Source organism: Syngnathoides biaculeatus, chromosome 7, assembly GCF_019802595.1.
Source record: "Syngnathoides biaculeatus isolate LvHL_M chromosome 7, ASM1980259v1, whole genome shotgun sequence".
Lineage (NCBI taxonomy): Eukaryota > Metazoa > Chordata > Actinopteri > Syngnathiformes > Syngnathidae > Syngnathoides > Syngnathoides biaculeatus.
The window spans coordinates 16094190-16118854 of record NC_084646.1 but is presented as its reverse complement, the minus strand read 5'-3'; the positions used below and the strand labels follow the sequence as shown (position 1 = coordinate 16118854).

Genomic DNA, 24665 nt, shown 5'->3' with positions numbered 1-24665 from the left:
CTTAAGGGGAGAGCAATGGTGCCTTTTCACAAATGTACTAACAACAGACTTAAATGCTAATCACTGCTACAACCTGTGGCTGAATCATACTTGTCTTTGAGGATATCGTCAATGGGTTGGGGCGGTGTGCAATCCTCTTCCTTTCTCCTGAAGAGCTGGGGCTGGGTGAGCTCTGTGACGGCACTTTGACTGAAGCAGAAAGCTGAGCAGCTTGCTGCTGCGCCATCTGCATGCGTTGATAGCAAACCTCCTGAGCTGTGGGTCTCCTGTATGGCCGGACCACATTCTTCGAAGGTGCATCAGTCTGAAAAAAGGATAATAAATGTATTCCTAAGCAACACCCACTTGATAATGCAAAAAATACACCTGGGCAAGAAAGTGTTTAGTCAGCCACTAATTGTGCACCTTCTCAAATTTAAAAAAAAGATGATAAAGGCCTGCAATTTTCATCATAGGTATACCTCAACTATGAGAGACCAATAAGTAAGAAAAAAAATGGTCGTTTTTTTTTTTTAAAAGTTGATCAGCAAATTATGGTGGAAAACTAGTATTGGGTCAGTAAAAAAAGTTCATCTCAATACTTTGTTATATAACCTTTGTTAACAATGACAGAGGTCAAACGTTTTCTGTAAGTCTTCACAAGATTTTCACAGTGTTTCTGGTATTTTGGCCCCTTACTCCAAGATCTCCTCTAGAGCAAAGATGTTATGGGGGTGTTGCTTCTATGAAGTTGAGATCTGGAGACCGGCAAGGCCAGTCCAGAACCTTGAAATGCTTCTTACGAACCTACTCCTTCGTTGCCATGGCAGTGTGTTTGGGATCATTGTCATGGTGAAAGACCCAGTTGTGTTTCATCCTCAATGGTCTTGCTGATGCAAGGAGGTTTTTACCAAAAAGTTGCATTTTGTTTTTGTCTGACTACATGACATTCCCCCAATCATCATGTGGATCATCCAAATACTCCCTAGTAAAATTCAGATGGGCCTAGACATGTACTGCTTTCAGCAGGGAGATAAATTTGGCACTCCAGAATTTTGAGTCCCTGGCGACGCAGCACATTGCTATTGGTAGCCTTTGTTACTTTGGTCTCAGTTCTCTGCAGGTCATTCATTAGGTCCACTGTGTCGTTCTGGGATTTTGGCTCCGTTTTCTCGTGATCATTTTGACCCCAACGAGGGAGATCTTATGTGGAGACCCAGATTGAGGGAGATTATAAGTGGTTTTGTATGCTTTACATTTTCTAATAATTGCTCCCAGTTGGTATCTTCACACCAATCTTATTGGAGTTTCAGTCCTCTCAGGCTGGTGCAGGTCTACAATTTTTTTTCTGGTGTCCTTTGACAGTTGTTTGGTCTTGGCCCTAGCAGAGTTTGGAGTGTGACTGTTTGAGGTTGTCGACAGGTGTCTTTTATCGTGAGGAGTTCAAACAGGTGGAATAAATACAGGTGGATGAAGATTTGACCATGACAGTTCTCCCTGGCGACACGAGAGCAGATGGTGGCAGTTTTCCCCCAGATAATACACTTCATCTGTGGCTGCAAGGTGACAGCCTGTTGGAATTTTACTGTGTGGGAATATCCTCAACAGCAACACAGGTGAACACATCAGCAATCTTGGCATTGTGCCGAAATGTCAAAGGGCACGGTGTGGGGTTCGGTACCTTCATAGGGATCCAGCGATCCCCCCCATATGGGCGTAACGACTCGCCCCAGCAGTGAGGAGAAGAAGAAGAAGTTACAGGTCTGTGAAGAGCCAGAAATCTTGCTTGTTTGTCGGTGACACAATATATTCCATTATGATTTGCTAATAAATTTTTGCTGATAAATTCTTTCAAAATCAGGTAAAGGGATTGTTTCCATCTTTTCACCTCATTTTGTCTCTCAAAGGTGACACCTCCGATGAAAATTACAGGCCTCTCTAATCGTTTTAAGTGGGAGAACTTACACAATTGGTGGCTGGCTAAATACTTTTTTGCCCCTCTGTATAGAGAGTCAATATCCTAAGTCCCAGAGGTTCAGTTGTAACTGTGGCCAGATTTAATTGAATCAGTTTTAGGTTGGTGTGACTACTCAATTACTGTCAAATAAATCTAAAAGAGAACCTGATCCCTGACCTTAAACTGGAACAAAGGACTTTTAAAATACATGAATAAAAAAAAAAAACTGAATTTGAACTTAGAAACGTTATTCTGGATAAATGCACAAAACATTCACACAGGCACAACCTAAATCAAGGATAAAATCTAAATCTTGAAATCAAGGTCTTGTCGTGGATGCACCCTGCCCCACGGTGAACACACACACAAATAATGGTAAGTCCAGTCTGAAAAGGCTTTTATGATAAACAAAATAAATAAAAAAAAGGAAAAATGTGATGAAAATATTTTGCAATCCTGTGAAAACGTAGCTGTATTATTCCAAGATAAATTCTGAATATAATCATATTACATTCAATGTCAGTAAAGGGGATAAAGTTATTTTTAACAAGTGCATTTAAGAAATAGAAGTTTAAGCTTATAATATTATGCCTTTTTTTCTGGAAATAGGACTTCAATTTCATAGATGTTTTTGTTTCTCAGAAAAAAAGAACTTTACTCTTGTAATACTATACCTTTTGTCCTAAAGAAATATGTCTAGAGTTATGCAGAATCATGTGATGATCCATCAGAATCAATTAAGTGCTCCAAAGATAAGATTGGGATAAGTACCAAACTCGTTATATTAGTTTGCTCATCCCCACATGTAGATTATACACCTTTTCAAACGATAGTTATACTCTTTAATCTATTGCACCTTTATTTTGTGGAACCCTAAACTACAGCCTACTGTCTGAGAACATGTGGCTAAAACAGTGTTCTGAATTTCTCTTCCCTGTGATGATGCTTGTAAAGTCACATGATTGGGAAAGAGAGGGTGAAGTCAACTTACATTTCCTTTGGAAACAAAGTGAGACACTCTCTTCTTCTGACCAGGGAAGAGAGTGGTTAAAGTGCTCTCAGTGTTATCATCCTCTGAATCTCTGGAGGGCTGACAGCACACATGCAACATAAACATGTGAGAACATCTGTTTGACCAAAATAATTATATGACCAAATGTTGTAGATGAACCAGATGGCGAAAAGAGTGCTACCTGCTTAGCTTGCCTTCCCTTGTTTTCCTTCTTGACATCCTTTGATTCATTAAAGATCCGCAAACACTCCTCCATGGGATCTGTCCCAAAGTCCAACTCATCCTGGAAAATTGACAAGTCCAACGCAGCATCTTTATCTATCCCTCCCCCCTCTGAAGCTTTATCATCTTCATCCTCAGAGGAAGACAGAGTCAGCTCTGAGGCTTTCCTCTTATTTAGTCCTCCCCTCTTCAAAGCGTCAGCACATTTCCTTACCGGCACTTCTTCCAGCTCCTCATTGCTATCATCCACCACTATCGGTTCTGCCTCCTCCGCACTCTCGTCCCCAAAAAGGTCAGCATGACTCAGATTCAGAGTTCTTTGTTTCAACTCCAGGCTTTTCATGCATTTCGGGCTGATGCTGTGTTTCGTTTTACCTTTGCTGATTGCAGAACTAACTTTGCTCGTAGCGCTAGTTGCGCTTCTTTTCTTTAATTTCTTTTCATCCTTGTGTCTTTTACTAACATTCAGCTGACCGTTTTTGTGTTTCCGCTCATTCTGCTTGCTTTGCTCCTTGTCTAAAATCTTGGACTTCCTGCTTTCCCCTGCATTTATCTCTGTGACCTTATGTCGTTCGCTGGAGTCACTGGAATTTGGCTTCGAATTCACCTTTTGATCACCTCTCTTGTGCTCTTTAGTAACCTTATCGGGAGTCTTAACCTTAACAGACTTCTTTCGATCATCGTTCTTCGAATGACTTTTGTTTTCCTTTTTTGTAGAGTCCTGGTGAGACTTCTTTTGTGACTCTTTCCCCTTTTCCTTGATACTTTTTCGATTAAGAGATGTTTGGCCGTCTTTTGCCTTCTCAGACTTGTCAATTTTTACTTTCTTTTTCTCTTGGCAGCTCTTTTGCTGTAAATGTTCCCGTGTCTCCAAGTCCTCCTTATTACTCTGTGACAGTGCTTGAAGGGTACCCTTACCACTCTCTTTCCTCTCCTTCTCCACATTGTCTCCAACTTTTGTCACACTGTTGGCCTTTCTCTGCTGCAGACTACTAAGCGAGGTAGGTCTGTACTCCGTTCCGGAGCTCTCCCCGTCAGAATCAGAGAATGTGTACTTGTTTGTGTCCACATGCTGCTGCTCTACTTTTTTCCCAATTGGGACAATGGCATCATCTGATATAGGGAGTCTGTGTGTCTTTTTGACCTCCTCACTAATATTGCACGTGCTGCCATCCCACTTCCGCTTCACTGCAATCCCTGCAGAGTAGTTGGAAAGTGGGTCATATTCCATGTCTGTAGATGGCCTTGAAGTATCCACAGTGTATTTACACATTGAGGAAGATGTGGTGGAGTACTTTGGACTTGGGGGAGGAGTGGGGACTGCTTGTGTGTGTGTTCGAGATGGATTCTTTTTTAACGAAGTGGGAACATACTCCATGGAATTGCTACTGCTTCCCCGACTGTCTGAATCCAAAGTGTACTTGCTGCAACTGGGGGTGGGGTTATATCCTCCTGACGTCATTTGATAACTTCCAGGATCATAAGCCAAGTGTTTCCCTGGTGTTTGACCTTTACCGTTATCAGCATAAGACGCACTTGTTCTTCCACTGGGAATATACGGTTCATCCCCAATCCGAGACAACTTCTTCTTCTCCCTCTCCACCTCATTGCGGACCTCCTCGATTGCCTTGTTGACAATCTCCAGAGCACCGGTGATGTCTCCTGAGTGAGGTGATGTTCCATTCTGATGCTCTTGAGGTCTCACAACTTCTGGTTTGTAGGGATCATACCCTTGTTCTGCAGGAAGACAATACAAGTACTCTTAGAATTCAACAGAACATACTATCAGAACACATCTACATGAATTTGAAATACGTACAAATCTCACAGTCAGCCTCATTGCAAACATTAGGTTCACTGGAAAACTATTCTATTAAAACAGAAGCAGTGACCCATAACCATCAATCCATCCATTTTCAACACCGATACCAGCTAACTTTGAGTAAAAGGCAGATTACACCCTGAATTGGTTGCCAGTCAGTCGCAGGGCAGAAATAGACACAAACAAGCATTCGCAATAACATTCACAGAGTCACTGAGTGGGAATTGAGCCTATCCTGCATCCCCCAATCTCACGCAAGCGTACCAGTACCCCATTAGTGACCGACATTTACATCCTAAATTTATTTGTTGTTTTGTTATTTGGGGCTGCACTCCTCCCAGTACATGTATGTGGATGTTAAATCTGTGTTCAATCATGTTTCATCCTCTATGTGCTGTTATGTTAATCAGGAGTCCTTGTCAATATATCTTCAACTATATTAGCAATGGGACTTTTTCTTTGATCAACAAAATATAATTTTCATCTCACAGATGATGTATATGGCAGATATTTGTGCTGTATTATTGCGTGATATATTATTGATGGTTTCTAGGGACGTAATTGTGTTGGTATTAAGAGTTGGATTATGTCTCGTAATACAAAAATGGCAGTCCCCACTGAAGGCCCACATGCCAAATGCACACCCTACTCCTGCATAGACCAGAATGCATTACTGGGATGTAATTTCACAACATTTCATAAAAAAAAAAAAAAAAAAAAAAAAAAAAAAGTTCAAAACATAGGTTTGTGTGTCAAACATACACTGAGATAATGATTTATTATGGATTCAGTTCAGTCCCTTCCCTTGGCACATCTTTTCCAAGACAAAATGTTGGAAAATAGCATTGGGCGGGAAAACCTTTGTGACAATTGCAGTAGTACAATACACCACTGTGTCCTTGAAATGAATTGTATGTAAGCAAAACTATGATGGCAGCACCGCACCATTCAAATTCATATTTCACTTGCATTTCACTCATTAACAGCAAAACATGTTGAAAAGAGATTACGTAAACAAGTGTTGAGAATTTGCTTGTGCTCCAGTTCACTAGCTCTCTTTCAAATGTTTACTCGAAGCCAAATGCTTGCTCAGCAGTATTTTGGCCATAGGCCTGTGAATTTTTCAAAGATGATATATTCAAAAACTGTAATGATAAACAATGTGGGTTTTTTTTAAATTACACTGAAATAAAGAAAAATAAGGCCCAACATTATTTTATTATATTTTATGTTTTGCTTTCAAATCATTCAGGTTGAAAGAACTGGTGGAAGGTGTCTGGTGTGTTATGTGACAGAAGAGTCTCTGCCAGGATGAGGGGGAAAGTTTATAAGACAGTGGTGCGGCCAGCCATGATGTACGGATGAGAGACAGTCGGACTGAAGAGACAACAGGAAGCAAAGACGCAGGTGGCAGAAATGAAGATGTTGAGGTTCTTGCAATGAATGAGCCAGTTGGATAGGATGATAAATTAGCACATTAGTGGGACATTCAAAATTATATGTTTTGGGGACAAAGTTAGAGCAGACAAAGAGCAGACTTCGATGGTTTGGACACGTCCAGAGGAGAGAGAGCGAGTATATTGGTAGAAGGGTGTTGAGGATGGAGCTGCCAGGCAAAAGAGCAAAAGGAAGACCAAAGAGAAGGTTAATGGACGTTGTGACGGACGACATGAGGGCAGTTGGTGTTAAGAAAGGAAAATGCAGGAGATACGCTTACATGGAAAAAGATGACGTACTGTGGCTACACCTAATGGGGACAAGCTGAAAGAAAAGAGGAAGCTTTAAAACCATTGATAATAATAATATTGCCGTTATCCTAATTTCCTTTCTATTTTTTCCAATTATTTTTTTACTCTGTGATATGGATCACTGTGTGTCTGGAGTAAAAGGATAAACAGATAAACATAAACAGACTAGCCCAGGGGTGTCAAACTCCCTTTGGTCTGCGGGCCGAATACAGCTTAATTTGAGATCAAGCGGGCCGGACCAGTAAACTCATTGCAAAATTACATAGAACTAACAATAAGCCCACTTTTTTCCTTTGTATTAGTCACTATTACTAATAATTAGTGCAAAGAATGAGTAAATTATCAAAATGTTTATTAACAGAATTTTCCTTTTACATTATGAACAATATATTATGAACAAGAGAATAACATAAGAACATAAATAAAGTATGTGCAATTTTAACAACACTTTTACACAGTTAAACATATATTTAAGTGTGTTGTACATAAAACTGATCACAGAAATAGTAACAATGTTCCAAAAACATTTAGTACCAGCCTTGTGGAACTTAAAAACACTGTTTTTCAACATCTGGAAAGCAATTTGAACAAATGAATAACTTTCACAGCAATTATTCGTCTTGCTTGGAATTTGCCCTTGAAACTTGACATCGTTTATCCTGCACAAGTGCATCAATATGAGGCATCCTGTCCTGAGAAGCAACCAATTTCAGAATCTCATTCAAATGCTTATGTGTGAGCTTTGAGCGCAGCTTTGTTTTATTAATGTTCACTAGTGAGAAAACTTGCTCACAAAGCTAGGTTGTCCCAAACATGGACAATGTTTTAGCAGCTAGTGCTGTCAATGCGGGATAGCCTGGTAGGAGGTACTTGTAAAATGTGTCCAAGCTTACAGAGGCAAATCTGTCCTTCAGTTCTACATCACACTGCAAATCAATTATTTCAAGTTGCATGGCAATGGGCAAATCAGAAGCTTTGACTGTGAATGGTGAGCGAAAAACTGCAAAATCTGTTTCGAGTTCGCTAAAAACCTGAAATCTTTTCTCAAACTCCATCAACAGCCCTGAAATCTTCTCTTTGTACCGTTTCACGTCAGAATTAACGCTTGCTGCGCACATATCTTTTAAACAGGGAAAATGAGCAGGGTCACCGTTTGCCACCTGCGTCTCCCATAACCCGAGCTTTAACTTGAATGCACGTATGCTGTCATAATACTGTGTTACGATTTTTTTGCGTCCCTGCAACATTTTGTTAAGAATATCCAAGTGCTCAGTGATGTCAACCATAAACGCAAGGTCCTGCAGCCACAGATGGCACTGTAATTCCTTAACAGGTTTACCTTTTTTCTCCATGAATTGTCCGATTTCATCACGTAAATCAAAGAAGCGCTTTAGCACAGCACCTCTGCTTAACCATCGTGCGTTCGTGTGATAAGGCACACCGTGGATAATGTTACAGTCACTGAGAAAGCTGTCAAATTGACGATGATTGAGACCTCTGGCTCGGATGAAATTAACAGTTCGGACAACCACCTCCATGACGTGATCCATTCTTAGCGATTTGCTGCATAATGCCTCCTGATGCAAAATGCAATGAAATGTCCAAAAATTACCTCCCCCAGTTGCGGCTTGTACTTTATCTCTGAACTTTGTCACAACACCTGCCTTTTTACCGATCATTGACGGCGCACCATCAGTAGCCAGGCTTACGGCGCGTGACCAGTCCGCTCCGACTCTGTCCTGCGCTCCGACGACGGAGCTGAAAATGTCCTCAGCTGTTGTGGTGTCGATCTCGAGAAACTCCTTTGTGACATTCAAAGTCTTGTCAACTCCACGAATGAATATGGCCAGTTGAGCCGACGTCCGTGATATCAGTACTCTCATCAATCGCAACAGAAAATGCCACAAATGACTCCACTTTGCGTTTTAGTTGGTGGTCCAAATCTGCAGAGAGTTCCGAAATCCTGTCTGCCACTGTATTTCTTGTCAAGCTTATATTGGCGAAAGCATGTCGCTTCTCAGGACACACAATTTAAGCAGCCGTCAGCAAGCAGTTTTTGATGAACTCTCCATCACTGTACGGCTTTGATGCCATTGCTATTTGGCTCGCAATTAGGTAGCTGGCTTTCACCGCAGCATCACTGGCTTCTCGGCTCCGGGTGAAAACAGATTGCTGTTTCTTCAGACGCGCCATCATTTCATTTACCTTCTGTTTTCTCAATTCTCCATGCAAACTGTTGTATTTTTCACCATGCTGAGTTTCGTAATGGCGCCGAATATTGTATTCTTTAAGCACCGAAACTTGCTGCTGGCACACCAGGCACACGGGTTTCCCATTCACCTCCGTGAACATATAAGAACATGTCCATTTTTCTTGAAAAGTCCGACACTCTGTGTCTACTTTTCTCCTTTTTGACAAAGACATTTTGCTGAAGAGGGTGCGAGGCAAACGGAAAAGTAGATAATGCAATTGTCGCCAATAGACGCTGTACAGACGTTCAATTTTACCAGGTCAAGGTGGTCCTAGTTCCGCCGCAGTGTTGCTTTCATGTTGTCTGCACGTACTAAAACACTGCGCTCCCTAGCGGATAATACAAGAACTACAAATTTTAAAGAAAAATCATATTTTTTTTATTCAATGCAGCTTTCTTCCCCGAGCCGTACCAAACCACCAGACGGGCCGGATCCAGCCCGCGGGCCGTATGTTTGACACCCCTGGACTAGCCTATCAATTTAGGAGCCCAAACAGAATTAATATGTTCTATATTAACACGTCTTTTGGAATAAATAGGCCAGATCTGCAAGCTATTTTATTCGGCTCAAGGGTGTAATATTCCTTTTGCTAAAGCGGTCAAAAGTAATTTTTTGCCATCTAGGTGGCAATCAAAGCAGTGATGAAAAGTTGTCTGCGCATACTTCGACGTAACATTAATGTGATCTGATGTTATTGTTTACACTTGTCGATGGCGTAATTGTGGCGGCTCCTGGATTAGCTTGTATGAGATCTCGTTAACAAAATAGTTTTTCATCCATCCATTTTTAATCAGGCTTTCCTTAAATAAAAGTATTAAAAACAAACCCTGTTCACTTCGACGTGTGGATGTCCCAAGGTTGTTCTGTTTAAATCAGGGGTGTCAAACTCATTTTTGTCATGGGCCAAACTGTAGTTACAGTTTCCCTCGGAGGGCTGTTATGACTGTGAAAACATAAAAATCTTTCATCGCCTCATCATATTTACAAATTAAATTTCTGAACTAGTTTTGGAAACAGAAATCAAGGGTAATGGATTTTTTTTTTTTAACTATTGTTGACGGCAACACAAAAATGCTTGCAATAACTCTATCATTTATGATGTGACAATTTAATATTGTGGTACAGATTTGAACAAAAATCACGGAATTTGATGCACGATTTTGCCTTCGCAAGCCACATAAACTCACGTGGCAGGCCAGATCTATTTAGTTTCACTCCTGTGGATTAAATGTAAACATTTAAACATCATATATAAATCGGATAAGCATTGAGACGCCACATGTAAACAGTTGACCAAAGATCTTCAACCGGAATCATTTCAATGGAAATGACAAAAACGTCTCCACGTTACACCCGGTTACAGCGTGGCTTGTCCGCTGAAGACGAGTCCTTCACCCGTCAATCAAATACACATTGACATTCATTGGAGTCACCGACTTGCTAAACGTGTACCTCTGAGGTTATGCTTAATAAAATCCCAGGGTTTGTGTTAATTGGGGAATGGCACGAAGGCTTTAAACGACTTTAACGCGGTGGAGCGAGCAGTTTAGCTACGCAACTCGCTAGCTCGCAGATGGGACTCGCGGACGCAGTTCAAGTTACGCTGTACATGGAATAATTCTGAGGAGTATTGGACAGAATCAACACCGGCAAAACTGTACGACTCCGCCGGCGTTCGTGAACCCACGAGCAGCTCATGACACAGCCGGTCCAATCTGCCTGTTCACCACAACGACCATTTATCGAGCCCGGAAAAACTATCGTTGTCCATCTTACTTAACGGATAAATAAATCATGACAGGCCTTCTTGGCTCTAAAACTCAACTAGTGGTCACCTTTTTGGGCGGCGTGAAGCTTCTTAGGTTCGACTGAAGCTCCGTAGTTCTGCCGTTTGTGCCTGAAGTGACAGTAGGGTCTGTTGCACCCATTGCCGCTGCCCTCGGTGTATTCCGTGTAAAACGGACAGTCAAGCCCACGGAAGAAGCCGGTTGATCTCAGCATTTTCCCCAGACACTCCTCTCATTCCCCCGGCAATCTCCTGGGGCCGGTTCCGCTCATTCGTGGGCAATAAAACGAACCTTTAATGAGAGTTGGGACAATAACAACGTCTCCACATCGCCATGTTGGATAGGTGGCGGAAATGAAATCCCGCGTCACCTCTCGCGTTTCTGTGACGTCATCCAGTGTCACAGCCTTACTGGCAGACTGGGGAAAAACTACAAGTTCATTATGAACGTTCCGGGTGAGCTCATGGAACGTAGCTTTAGTTTCAAACCAGCAGTTAAGTGAACGTGGAGAAGCTATTATTTTAGTCCAAACCGCGTTCTTAATTTGCTTTCTCTTCTATACCATTGAAGCTCACTCCCTTAACTTGAAACTCAAGTCTTATTTAAAAAAAGGGGAACTTCCAACTGTATCAACATGGCATTTACCTAACCAAACAAACACGTGATGATCATCATATTATTGATTAAGCAACACTTGTTATAAGACATTTATTTCACAGGAGTCGGCAGTCCTCTGCTCAAGTCTGGAGAAGCATATTCGTGGAGTGACTGTGGTGACATTCATTTTGCAGAACTCACGAAATGTTTGGCATATTTGGGGACTAACATCATTCTCAATGCACACGCCCACCAGGTCACGGTTTCAGGTGGCCCTTTCTGAACCACTTGCAGTTCTCAAAATGATGACATACTGGTCACCGGTGGTCTCAAAGTGTCCCGTGACATCAAAATGTGAATGAAAGGAATTACTTGAATACAAAATGTAAGTGAACCAGGAAATGCGCTGCTCAATTAAAGATGAAACAGCTGCTGAGAGTTTCACCGTTCAGCTCCTTCACTGGGGAGAAACAAACAAAAAGTCATTAACATTGACAGAATTCCACCAGGTACATCAGTTACACATTGGCCTATTTCCAAAGAGGGTAATCTTACAATTGATCACGATTTAGTAAACGTTGCAAAATATCACTTGCACATTACTGTGTTAAATTAGCAACAACCTTTGCGGAAATGAGCTGTTTACATTTAAACTAGTGTTATAAAATCCCCTGGAAGCTGTACCTACCTGTCGCTCGCTTTGAACGCTCACGCTTAACTACGTGCAGCACCGCGACATTTTGTGCCTTTTTCACTTGCATGGATCCAATTAGTAAGACTTTAATTGGCTCATTAGCCACAGCTATGTTGGGTGTGTCCTGTGATACCTTTTCTGGAAAGGGATAGAAAAAAAAAATACGAACCCGCAAAAAGTGTGTTCAAAGTACTGCCACCCCCCCCCCCCCCAAAAAAAAAAAAGTTCGATATCACGTTATATCGTAGTAAATTTCATTCGTTGCGTTCGCCTGCGGGATGTACAGTTCTCTAGTTCACGATACGCTGTTGGTAACCTCGAAATGTCGTATGTCAATCAACGCCACGACTAGATTAGGTGTGAAACTAAAAAGGTCCACAAGAGGACGACACTCACAAGAGTACCGATCCGTGGCGCTCAGTCACGCCCCATGAATGGTGTGCAAAAGTCCCACCGCTCTTGCATCAGTTGATTGTTTCCTGAACATTCTCGTTCCGCTTGCAATGCCCGAAAACATGTTACGCAATGAACTGGGTTTGAGTTACCGATTTGAACAATGCGTGGAATATACAGAACTATTTTTTAAATCAGTTACGTAACTTTCAATTTGCACTATGGTAACCTTCCGATTTGAAAATGTCTATCCATGGTTATAATTAATTCTAATTGATACAATAAATAAGTTTCTCAATCTTGCCTTTGGATAGATTCACTTCTGCTTTGGTAACTGTCCTGCAGCTCAGTTGAAGGGTGTTTGCGATGTCCTTTAAGACAAATAATCGTGATAATTGTAATCTTCATATAGAGCAACATTTTTTCCACACCCTTTGGGGTATTTTCACTTTACATCCCTCTCTAAAATATTTAATGTTTAGCTTTGAGTTGTTGTGTGTACACACAATAATAGACGAAAAGTTTTGAACTAATTTATCTTTTTCACATTTATTTGAACCACAAAAAAACTGGCATTTGATGGAGTGTGTAGATGTTTTATATTCACTATTCGCCCCCTTTGACTGTGTTAACAGAAATACATAAGCGAAACATGTTCTACTGATTTTCTTGTCAATAATCTTTGCAGCGGGTGCCCTTTTTTTCACTTGAGCACCTGCCCTTCAAAAATCTCTGCAAGTGCCTGCCTGCTCCTCATTCCCATCTCAAACCTTGTAACTCTAAGGAGAAGTCACATGACATGAGGAAAATAAATGACTAATTAGGCCAAATATGGGCATTTTCTCTGAGAACTACCATATCGTCGCTTTGGTTACCAGTGATTTGACATGAATAGCTGTGTCTTGAGTTTATTTTAAAGGGACAGTCACTTCACTCGAGTTGGTTTTGTGAGTTTATGCGTGTTAACAGCGTTCCATATTTCTTACTTTTGATAGCATAAAGATAATTTGTGGCAGCATTGTATGAGGAACTGATTCCCTATCTGCAGGAAGCATATAAGCGGATAGCTCTTGCAGCAGGTTGCATCAGTCTGGTACAGTTGGGCCCGCCTGTGGAAAATCCCACAGTGGCACTGGGCTGTCTGACACAAAGTTGTACGTCACATTTCAGTGAGTGACGGGACAAGTGAGCTGGTATTTACTAATAGCCAAAGACACGTGACATATCTCAAATATCAGTGTGTGACTGATAAGATGATTTACTGCTAACAGACGGCAAGGCCTCACCTCAACCTTGATAAAAAAGATAATCCTCTTTAATATTAAACTTCAAAGAACTCATTGAGCACAATTCATAATCACACATTTTTTTAAAAGCATTTTATTGCCTTTTTGTTTTTTAGAAAAACAATACAAAATTCTGGAACAATGTTTTAAATGTTGCCTCGAGTGAAGTGCAATCATTCACATGGTACAGTAAAGTGCTTCTCTTGAATCCAAATTGTTTTGTACTTTTAAGGATGTATTTATCCCAAACTTCTTCCCCCAAGGGCATCAAGATGGTGCTAAAATTAGGCATTGGCTCAGAAGCCTCATCAGAAGGACCGTTCTTCCACCACAGGCAGAATCGCTTGCCTCACACTTAAGGACTTCCATTAGGAAGGCTTTAATCAGTGTTGCTGGATTGTATATTCTTTGCCTTTGTACTACATTCAAATTAGGGGAAGGGTCGACACTGTCCGCATGAATAAATTGATCACTTCCTTACAACACAATGACAAACAAAAAGTGAGAGGCTTAGAACAGAACTTTCTCCCCATAAGACAGTCTTAATACAACTGCCATTTCACAAAAAAAGTAGAAATGATCATGACCAAGAACTCTTATTATACCAGTTAGGATCTTGAGTATAGGCCTTTGTGTGCGCACATGATTGCAAGTATCAAACTTATGCTTGAAAGAGACAAAAAAAAAAAGAAAATACTGAACTGTAGGAGTTTTAAAAACCCCAAGAAGATTGCCTTAATCATCATCTTAATGCATTGAGATTTAGCATAGTTTCCCCAAATAAGAGAATAAACACCTGCATATACAAATTCAAGTCTTATTATAAGACATAAAATCTCATGATGATGCATTTGTAGGTGGTTTTGAGAGCTATTACAGTGTCCTGTTATCAGCAGAGTAGATTCTTTCCCAACAAAGCAACCATGTCCGGCGTACCATTACCGCAGTGCTGGCAGTGGATTGTCAGCACCTGGCTGCTAGGTTATGACACGTTTCAATATACCAGGTCACGACTTGAACCCTCTTTCATGAAACAGACATCGTTGCTTTTCCACTGCCTATCACAGTCTCAGAATGAAGTCTTACTTCATTCCAGAAGAAAATAATGGGCAACTCATGAACATTTATAAAAAAAAAAAAAAAAAAAAAAAATCTGGGCAAGAACGCTCCAGATCAACTAAAACCTCTGCCAACTCGCATACTCAACTTAAACATATACCATAAACAAACTGAAAGAAACCAGCTGGTGCGTCACCGGAACTCAGTAGCACCTCCTTAACAATCACAAAATGGAGAAAAAAAAAAAAAAAGCCATACAAAAAATGAAAGTGGCACATTCACATGGAGTTTTAAACATGGAAAAAAAAAAAAAAGGTAAACATAATACAGCTACACATTTGTGGAAGACATTTTTTTGTTGCTTTTGCGGAATGTTTTTCCTTTTTTTTAATGTTTGTTTTTTTGTCTGTGGGGAAAAAAAAAACTCAATGTTAATATTTAGAAATGGGCGTCTCGAAAATAAGACAACGCATCATGGTCCAAATAAGTGTATTCAATTAAATGACGAGGTCACATAGGCCAAAATGTGCTTTTCACACCCTCCAGTAGAGGGATTTCTAACCTTGGATGCCAAAAATAAAGGTTAGAGCTAATGCATACATATAGTTCCTTATTTAAAAAAAAAAATACAAAATACAAAAATGAAAAACCATATGTACTGGGTGTGGCTATGGGATGCCATAAATTCTTTACATTTTATATATATGAAAAAAAATTCTGAGCAACATACTAGACATTGTTCAAAGCTGAAGAGTCATTTTTGGGGGCAACCAAATGGTTAGATTTTTGACTCGTCACACTGAACAGTATAGCAACTGATCATTTGGCCAAACTGTTTAAATCAGTGCACTAAATTACATCACAGCTGGCAGTGGACAGACACTCTCTGCTCTTGGAGCTTTAATTGCATGGCGACCAAGTCAAATTGATCCAAAACATCTTCCTTTGAATGGAGAACAAAGAAAAAAATGCTTTTAAGAATCCCCCAGCCAGACAATTACTGCACCAGGCACAGACTGCATTGGCTTACAGCTCTTCCAACCTCATACTGTATGTACACCTTCATCTTGGCGTATTGCATAAGCTCGTATGCATGTGCAGACTGACTATTCATGCATATACTTTAACGCAAAAAGAACATTCCAGACAACTTAATTCACAGTGGATCCAGTTGTAACGTGTGAGCAGCACGAGAGGTTGTCCTTTGGTTTGCTTACTTTAAAACAAGTGTTGAGAGAAGGGGAGGGGGTGTGGGGGACATAACTTAGAAAATACTTTTCTCTTAACCACCCCTCCCCAAAAAACCTGGACGTGCATTTTTATTTGCAGGTCCTGGGCTGATGTGCTTCAGAAGTGCTCCAGAAGATCAAAAGGCATTTAGAAGAGCTGCGGTCTCCCCTTACAGCGAGGCAGAAAGAGCCTGAATGGCGAGGGACCAAGGCGAGCTAGAGTCAAAGACGGGCAAGGAGAGGAGCAGGTCTTCGATCTTCGTAGTAGGTCTGTGGTCAACACTGACGGAATTCAGGCACAGTCCCCCACAATAACAAGAGGGGCCAAGAGCTGACGGAGTTCAGCAGCAGAGACGGGGCCGCCCTTGGGCTGGCTGCTGCGTTGCCGTCGTCTTGCCAGATGAGAGTTAGAAGGAGGAGAGAGGCGCATGGAAGAGCCAGCGGCAGTGACCACAAAGGGGGTCTCCAGATGATGCTGGTCTTCAATGCCATCCTGTTCTGCCAACTGCCGGTTCACAGCCATGGCCTTGTCCGCAAAGAATGTCAGATCCCTCGCGTTGCTGCTTCTGAGGAACAAGAGAAAGGAAACCAGTTTCATGAGGTCAAGTCTTTCAAATCACAACAACATGCAGGGTCATTGCCTCACCTCTGATGAAAAACTGGTGTTGGCAAAGTGTCAGATGTACCCTAAGTGGGGGGGGGGGGGGGGGGAAGAGACAATCACATTAAAAAAAAATATATTCACACGTTACTAAACAGAGATAAAGAGGCAACCTGTTGGCTGGACACTCACCTCCTGCACCCAAGGGTGCTGCAGCACCTGGCTAGCGCTAAGGCGATTTTTGGCATCCCGAACCAGTAGTTTGGATATAAGGTCTTTGGCACTTGAGGCGATATGAGCCCAGTCTTTGTCAGGAAACTCGTACTTTCCTTCCTGAATACTTTCAAACAAAGTGTTCTATGGGAGGAAAAGAGGAGTTCCGTTTCAATAAAAGTCAGACAAACTCAAAATATTTTAAAAGGGCCCGAGCGATCGTTCCAAATTCTCACCTGGCACCTGTGGCAGGGTTCCCCCAATTCCCAGCCACAGTCACCCCCACAATGGCCTACGAAGGGTGGGTAACCACTCAGCATGATGTATAAGATGACTCCCAGGCTCCAGAGGTCACAGCGCTTGTCATAAATAGTGGCCTCCTCACTGAAGGCCTCCACCACCTCAGGTGCCATGTACTCTGCCGAGCCACACTGATGGAAAAAAAACACATCGGTTTGCCACAGGCACGGCAAAGAGCAGTGCGCACACACGAAGAGTGAAGTGTTTTATTTAGCTGGTGCTCCTCACATTCCTCAGTTCAGCTGACACCTCGTGTTTAAACTAGAAGCCTAAACTGGGGCGATCAGTGAGAGTCACATGTTTATCTTGGAAGGTCAGTCCTTGGAAAAAAAAATAAATAAAAGGAACTGCGCATCTTCTCTCTGCGTGGAAAGTAATTTCATGTTGTGCCTCATCCCTGCACTGCATCAAACAAGGCAGGTTTGCAGGAACATTGAGTCACAACTTGGACCATCCAGCTGCACACAGTACACAGCGGACTGAAGGCCAAGGGAGGCAGGCACAGCTCAGATGCTGCCTTGTTATGTATCCAAGACAAGAATTAGGCCAAACACTGAGACCAGCAAAGCGGATTGGTCATCCTGTAGAACCACAGACTGGGCCGGGCCCTTGCCAGTTACATAAGTTTAAACCACAAACGCCCAACACAGCCGTAATGGAACAAAAGAGTAGCAGGTCACTAGTTCATTCAACAATTCTATTGGGTCCAACTGACCAACCAATCCAAAGAGTACAGCAAATATCGGACAAATTGATTTTACATAGTTTATTCAGTCAAAAACTGTCCACTTTCTCTCCTATCATCTCTCGGGGCCATGTTTACCGTGAGCAGGACTATTACACAACATCCCGGCAGCTCCTCCTCCTATTTATGTCATGAAATGCGCTGCACAGAAATCTGAGCTCAGACAGAGCTCCTTCTGTGGCAGGCGAAAAATCCCCAAACCTCACATTTTTACCATCAACCCATCTGGAAAGCCAGCCTCCACACGCAAAACAACAAACATCAGAACGCAGGCCAAAAATGCAACAGAATAGCCGTTCCAAGAAACTTGCTTCGAGAAACTAAATAGCTAACAAGGGCCAAGCTTTCTGACGACAAGCGAAAGGGCAAGTGAAAAGAGGTGCATCAAGGTTAACAAACTTGTTCTTCCCATTGCGTCCACATGCGGTATTATCCATTGCCAACTCAAACATTTCTCCGTGCTCTATTTTGAATACAGGCTGGGGCTTTCCTGTGACCATGTGACAAGTCAGCCTTTAATGACACCACTCATGCTCCACACCTCTGATGTTGGTAAGCAAGATTATCTGGTAAGACTTTAGAGGGCCTTGCAAATGGGACAATGGCCATAACTGCTTAAATTTGGGATCATTCAGGTTGGTTCTGTGCAATGCTTCCAATTTCTATCCCAGCCCTCTCCCACATATGAGAGTTTTGTTACTCGAGCCATTGTGCTTGTATCTGGACTGACAGACGCACATCTTTCATGCTAAACAATGTTTAACCTTTTCATTTGAAAGGCTCATCCTGCCTTCATGGTTCATTATTCTAAAATAATACTAAATTCTTGAAGAAAAAAAAATATACAGATGCAAAACCAGAGTTGTGCAAGAGCTACTGTACAAATGAACCATGAAGGGGCAGAGAGATTAAAATCAGATAACATTGTTCCAGAGACCAAGGCAAAAAAACAAAACAAAAAAAGCTATGGCGTATGAGCAGGCCGACTGTTTACACCTCCCAGTGACCCTCCCCCGCCTTCCCAACTGGCCAATCACATCCCAGTTGCTAGGTATGGGAGGGGGTTGGGAAAAAAAAACATCCAGAACAAACCTTGTTAAAAGAACCTAACAAAAATGCAGAGTTGGGGCCACGAGGCATTCAATAAGCAATGAAAGGGTGGATGTTTCCATTCTGACTGGGATTTGTGAATGGTTTTGCAAACATTATTTACACAAGACAACACAGCCTTGGACATTCTTCTCTTGCCTTATTGCATTCCAAGGCATTGCAATGCAACATTGCTTGTTGAAACCTTTTCAGGAGACTGTGTTTTTGTTTTTGTTTTTTTAATATCCAGTATATATGTCTTACAGTCTCATTGAAAGGCCTCTTAGCCTCAAAATCAGGTATACCTCAGATTGTCCAAGATAGAGCTCTCCATTCATTAGTTTCTCACCAGGAAGATGAAGTTACTGGCAGTAATCATCACTCCCCAACACACAACATTCCTGCAGGCTACCCCCCCCCCCAAACCCCCGACATCCCATTCACCTGCTCTTGTCCGTCTATCAAGTACACTTAGACTACACAGACAGTCTGTGTCAACACATAGCAAAAGCCAGATTCAGTCAGTACATGCCAAGCATCCCACTTTTCTGAGCACGTCGCTTTTGCAGTTGTGACGACGGCGCCGGGTTGAACAATCATAACCTCAAACTCCTGGGCAGAGTATTTACAACTGATAAGTAGGACGTGTACCTTACACTGTGGCCTATCTAGCCGGGAACTGCTGATACCATAATGTGATAAGCTAAACAGAATCCTGCCAGGGCTGTGACCATGAAAAACACACCAACCATGACCAATAGGCAGGCGGTATAAACTTCATGAAGGAAGTTTAATGCCTGAAAGTGCAGGCTTATCTGCAAAGAGACAACTGCATAGAGGAAAGGTACAAAACAACGACTGACCAAAGACTCAACATTAGATTGGCACAATCCCACACCTGTCAAAGTTTGTTCCCCCCCACTTGACAAAATATCAGTCTCACTCAAAAATACTCCATTTTGCAAAGCACAGACATTATTTTTGTAGCCTGTCTTTTGACTTGTACCACAATACCATTCATACAGCCTTAACTCTGTACTCTGATCTCTTTGCACTTCAGACTAGCTTCTTAACTGCATTTGAGCCTATCGGTACTTGTAATCTGTGCTATGACAAAGTTGAAAACGTTTATTAGCATATATCTGATCCCAGTGACTCTCCTTTCCATTTTGCATCGCCACATTCCACTTCGTTGAAGCATGCTATTCACTCTTATACCACAATTTATATAATGTAAGAAATTGTTAATCACGAACTTACAGGTGTGAGGAGCTCAGGGGTGGAGATGGGTGAGCTGTCACTGTTAAGCTTGATCCCACTGCCCAGGTCGAAGTCACAAATCTTAACTGGGGAAATCTGAGAGAGAAACAAGTCGAGAATAAGGACCTAATATTAACTTGTTAAATTATGTAAGCCCAAAGTACAACTGTACGGTAAATCACACTACCTAGAATTCTATCACCCTACCAGAGCAGCTTATCAATGTGTTAATCGACTAATTAGCTCCTATTAGTTGAACCGGATACTAAATCTTTCCACCAACTCCTCACCTTGTCTGCACTTTCGCAGAGGATGTTTTCAGGTTTGAGGTCTCTGTGTGCCATTCCTGGAAATATACAAGCCATAGTCAGTCCTCTGGTTAAGTGTATCACAGCCAAAACTGCAAGCTAAGATTATAAATATTTTTAAAATGTGTGTACTTGTAAGTAGCTAGCAAGATACATTTATCAACATCCAGCAGTAAAGATTTCTGATCTTGTGCGCACCTTTGTTATGCAGGAAGTCCAGGGCTCTAGCAATGTCCTGGACGACAACTCTGGCTTCCTGCTCACTGAAATGCTGCCTCTTGTGAATGTGTGCCAAAATTGACCCTAATGGGAGGGAACATGAGCACATCAGCTGTTTACACAAAGCAGACACACACGCACACACACGTTTTAAATGTCCCCAAAAAAAATAAATTAAAAAAAAAAAGCAGCAACTCACTGACCTCCCCTGAGCTTCTCAAACACTAGGTAGAATTTGTCTTCTTCTTCAAAGAACTCCACCAGTTCAAGGATGTTACTAAGAGAAAAGGCATGGCTAGTCAAGCAAGGTTTCTTGTGACTAAAAAGAAATATTTAAAGCAGTAATAAAATTGCTAAATGACTAAGTAGGGCACAGGTGTCAAACTCAAGGCCCGGGAGCCAAAACTGGCCCGCCGTATGATTTTATGTGGCCAATGAAGGCAAATTACGAGCATCAACTTCCATGATTTAAAAAAAAAAAAAAAATCTGTACTAAAGTTTGAAATTGTCACATCTTACATGATAACATTGAGATATTGCAATCAATATTCTGTGCCCAAACAACAGCAATAGTTCAAAAACCAATTAGCCTTGATTTGTGATTTCAAAACTAACTCTTAAATTTCATCTGTAAATATGATGAGGTGAAAGATTTTAATGGTTTCACACTCATAACAGCCCTCTGAGGGAAACTAACTACAAAGTGGCCTGAGACAAAAATGAGTTTGACACCCCTGAATTAGGGCAAAGTGATCAAATTGCATTTGGTTGAGCTGGTCATTAGGATTCACTACCTGTGGCCCTGGCACTGGTAGAGCATTTCTACCTCACGAAAGACACGACTGCGACTGTGGCCTGGTCTTTTTTCAATTATCTGGAAGAGAAAGGTAGATTTCAATTGGTTGGATCAGGTGATATGGTACAGTTCTAAAAAAACAAACATGTACAAAAGGGTATTTTTCCAAATCTGGGGATATGCCAGTCACTGCACCACAAAATAAGATGACATGTTCCGTATGTGGTGCCAGGGCAGGAGCAGGCCTTGATATCCTCTCCTTACCGAAATGCACCCCACCCTTTGACACACTTGCAAAGATACTTTAACCTACTTTCAGTGGTGCCAGTTAAACCATGATAATGAACAATGTCACAAGGAATCTCTAAATTTAGTACTGTCAGTCTTATTTAAAATCTTTAAGAGCTCTTACGTGTTCCTTTGCAACATTTCGTGGGTTAATCCCAAACTGTTGACGGTAAAAACAAAACAGTCTCTAAATATAACGGTGTTCTGCCATGCGGGCTTAACCACGGAGGGGCCCATCAGTTGAGCTTCATGCCAAGAGAACGATAGACTGCTGACATCAAAATAAAAAGGCCTGAATGTTCCAGCCCTGGACAGTTATTGTTTGCTTGGATGTTGTGCATGTTTCTCTTCCTGGTAGCTGGATTACAGCCGCTATTGAAACTCTGTATTTCCATGCATCAAGGATTAATGCACAGACAAGAGCGCTGTGAGCACTCCAAAGCCCCTTGCACTCATCCAGTCTGCTTCGGCAGCATAAACAAGCACAATAGTTCATACAACAGAGGGTCAATTAAATACCCATGTCACACAAAATGTATACTTGATGGGGTGATTATATTTATGTCTGAAAAGTAAGAGGGTCCGATAAACATTTGAACCAGATAGGTGTTAAATATGCGCAGCCAGCTGCTTGTACTTTTGTGGTGACGCTTTGTTACAATTGCTACACAAGGAGCCCACACATTGCAACCCTCGTCTGGGGGCGGGGGATGGTAGACGGGACATCTGGCAGGAGCATACTGTGCCCCCCCTACCCCCAGACAAGCAAGTGACCTAGTCCACTGGCTTCCTCCCCCAAAATGACAAAATCCAGTGAGGATCCACCAATGGATGACAGGGTAAACAACAGCAACAGATTGCCAACACATGACCAAATGAGTCTCTCGTCTTCAGGCTTATTAATTTATAGTGCATGATACGGATATGCGCTAAGTACCCCAAGTACAGAATCTGTCTTGCGTAATGCAGTTTGAAGTCCAGCTGGAATTGTGGCTTTAACACCAAGAATGTATGTCTGGAAAAAACATTGAGGTTTTGCCACAAACTGAGAGCAAACCATTTTGCAATGTTTTGCTTTGGTTCCTCACAGGAGGACGTGCAGTTTTCAGAAAAGGAAGTCCTTAAATCAAGGCGTGTCTTTACAAGTGAAAAAATATCACTGCAACGGCGCAAAAAAAAAAGCGGAATAAAGCCATGTAAACACCTTGGGTCACAATGTTCAACTGACGCCGCCCACACCCCTCCTCTATATGTGGGTTTTGTTTTGGCAGAACACAATGTTCTCTCTCTCTCAAAGCATCAACTCTCCAGGCAATAGGAATCGAGTGAATGGGTGGGTAAAGCCCTCCCTACTCTGTGATAGGCTGGCCGCATGTAAAAACAGCTAGGAGTGTCTGCTGACTGCAGCTAATTCCAGAGCAGCAGCAACAGCACACAAAGAGAGTCATGTGGCAGCCAATGTAAAGAGTCCTGCTTTTTGAACAAAACCCCCTTGAACAAGACTTTATAGAAAAGAAAAAAAAAAAAAAGTCCAATGAGAGCAACACTTTCATTTTGAACGACGGTTACGTCTTACCTTAACAGCGTACTCTTTGTTGGTTATAAGGTTTATGCATGTTTGCACCTTTGCGTAGGCACCCTCCCCCAGGACTTCATCCTGGAGTCTGTAAACATCTGTGAGAGGTAAAGTAGAATCATAAGCATTTTGGTGCATGTAGCAGAATCTCACATGGTGTCACAGTCCTGGAAAAATGATCTCACCCTCAAATCGCCCAGAGAAACTGTCTGTTGCCCTGCAACGCTTCTTCTTCTTGTTTCTCTTCTTAGCATCAGGGATGTCAATAGGCTGGCTGGAAGGTATGTCTGCCAAAATTGGAACAACATTATTCCAGAGTTGAGAAATGATTGAGCCCACGAAGCAGCCCCAATGAAACTGGTCCACCGTTTGTACAACTAAAGCAGCATAAATAGCATTGTGATAGCCACTTTTTTTTTGGGGGGGGGGGGTGTACCCACCATGCCTTGGGGAGGAATCAAAATCAAATGATGAATCAATAAGATGAGATCCGTTTTTGGTGAAGTCATCTGTTGCAAACGGATTTTGCCCCTGAAAAGTTAAGATATCGTAATAAGCAAACACGTAACTTCCTAAACAGATTCAATCTCTTGGTCGGCTGCGGATCTTAAACATACAAAACCCAAGACTTGTGCATTTGAGTCAATTATATGATGGGGAGCAACAAATGTGCTTGAATGCTAGCAGTTGTCTCTCACACGTGTGCAAAAAGAAACCCACAAACCAGCACGTACGCAGACACATTTAACAAACCTTAAAGGAGCGATGGAATCCGGTGACTTCGGTGATCTTATTTTGCACCATCTTGCTTGGATTTGGGCAATTTGTTTTGGGGAGAACGCGCGCGGCGGCTGCGGCAGTGGTGTCTGGCCTGTCCGATTGCACTTTCTCCGAAACAGATCTGTTTCAGAGACCGTCGCAAGAGATCCCACTGGTGCGGGCTGGTCAGTTTTCTGCGGCGCTTTAAACCGGAGCCCTGCGGAACGCAAACAGGCAACGCCATTAGACTCTCGGAAATGCAAAGTAACGCAAATATCTTAAACGTAGCCCTCTTGGAAAAGTTTATACAGCCCCCTGTGGATGAATAACCTAAATACGGGGAATTATAATATTCAATATTCACTTAATTTGGATACATTTTAGGCAAAGTCGAATAGCTTTAAAATGATAAATACGACAGAAGGCAAGCTACACAGCGCGTGCTAGCAACGTAGCAGCTTGACGTCGAGCTGG

General features: G+C 42.0%; 2 protein-coding genes across 3 annotated transcripts in view; both read right to left on the bottom strand.

The window, feature by feature from the left end:
• rexo1 (REX1, RNA exonuclease 1 homolog) overlaps nt 1-12468 on the bottom strand; it is a 28414-nt gene extending 15946 nt beyond the window's left edge. The window contains exons 1-5 of one of the 2 annotated variants that reach the window (XM_061825640.1): nt 12065-12468; nt 10828-11836; nt 3130-4907; nt 2928-3026; nt 91-304 (exon numbers count right to left, since the gene is read on the bottom strand). In XM_061825640.1, the coding sequence (XP_061681624.1) occupies nt 91-304; nt 2928-3026; nt 3130-4907; nt 10828-10993 (2257 nt within the window). In that variant the 5' untranslated portion in view covers nt 10994-11836; nt 12065-12468. The other variant, XM_061825643.1, reaches the window with a different exon arrangement.
• Nucleotides 12469-14374: 1906 nt separating this feature from the next.
• mknk2b (MAPK interacting serine/threonine kinase 2b) lies at nt 14375-24319 on the bottom strand. Its single transcript, XM_061824844.1, has 13 exons — nt 24186-24319; nt 23873-23963; nt 23618-23719; nt 23433-23530; nt 21567-21646; nt 20976-21049; nt 20752-20856; nt 20536-20591; nt 20246-20341; nt 17088-17282; nt 16831-16995; nt 16684-16724; nt 14375-16603 (listed from the first exon to the last, which is right to left on the bottom strand). The coding sequence occupies exons 1-13, from the start codon at nt 24234-24236 to the stop codon at nt 16330-16332; spliced, it is 1428 nt and encodes a 475-aa protein (XP_061680828.1). The 5' UTR covers nt 24237-24319; the 3' UTR covers nt 14375-16329.
• Nucleotides 24320-24665: the final 346 nt, after the last annotated feature.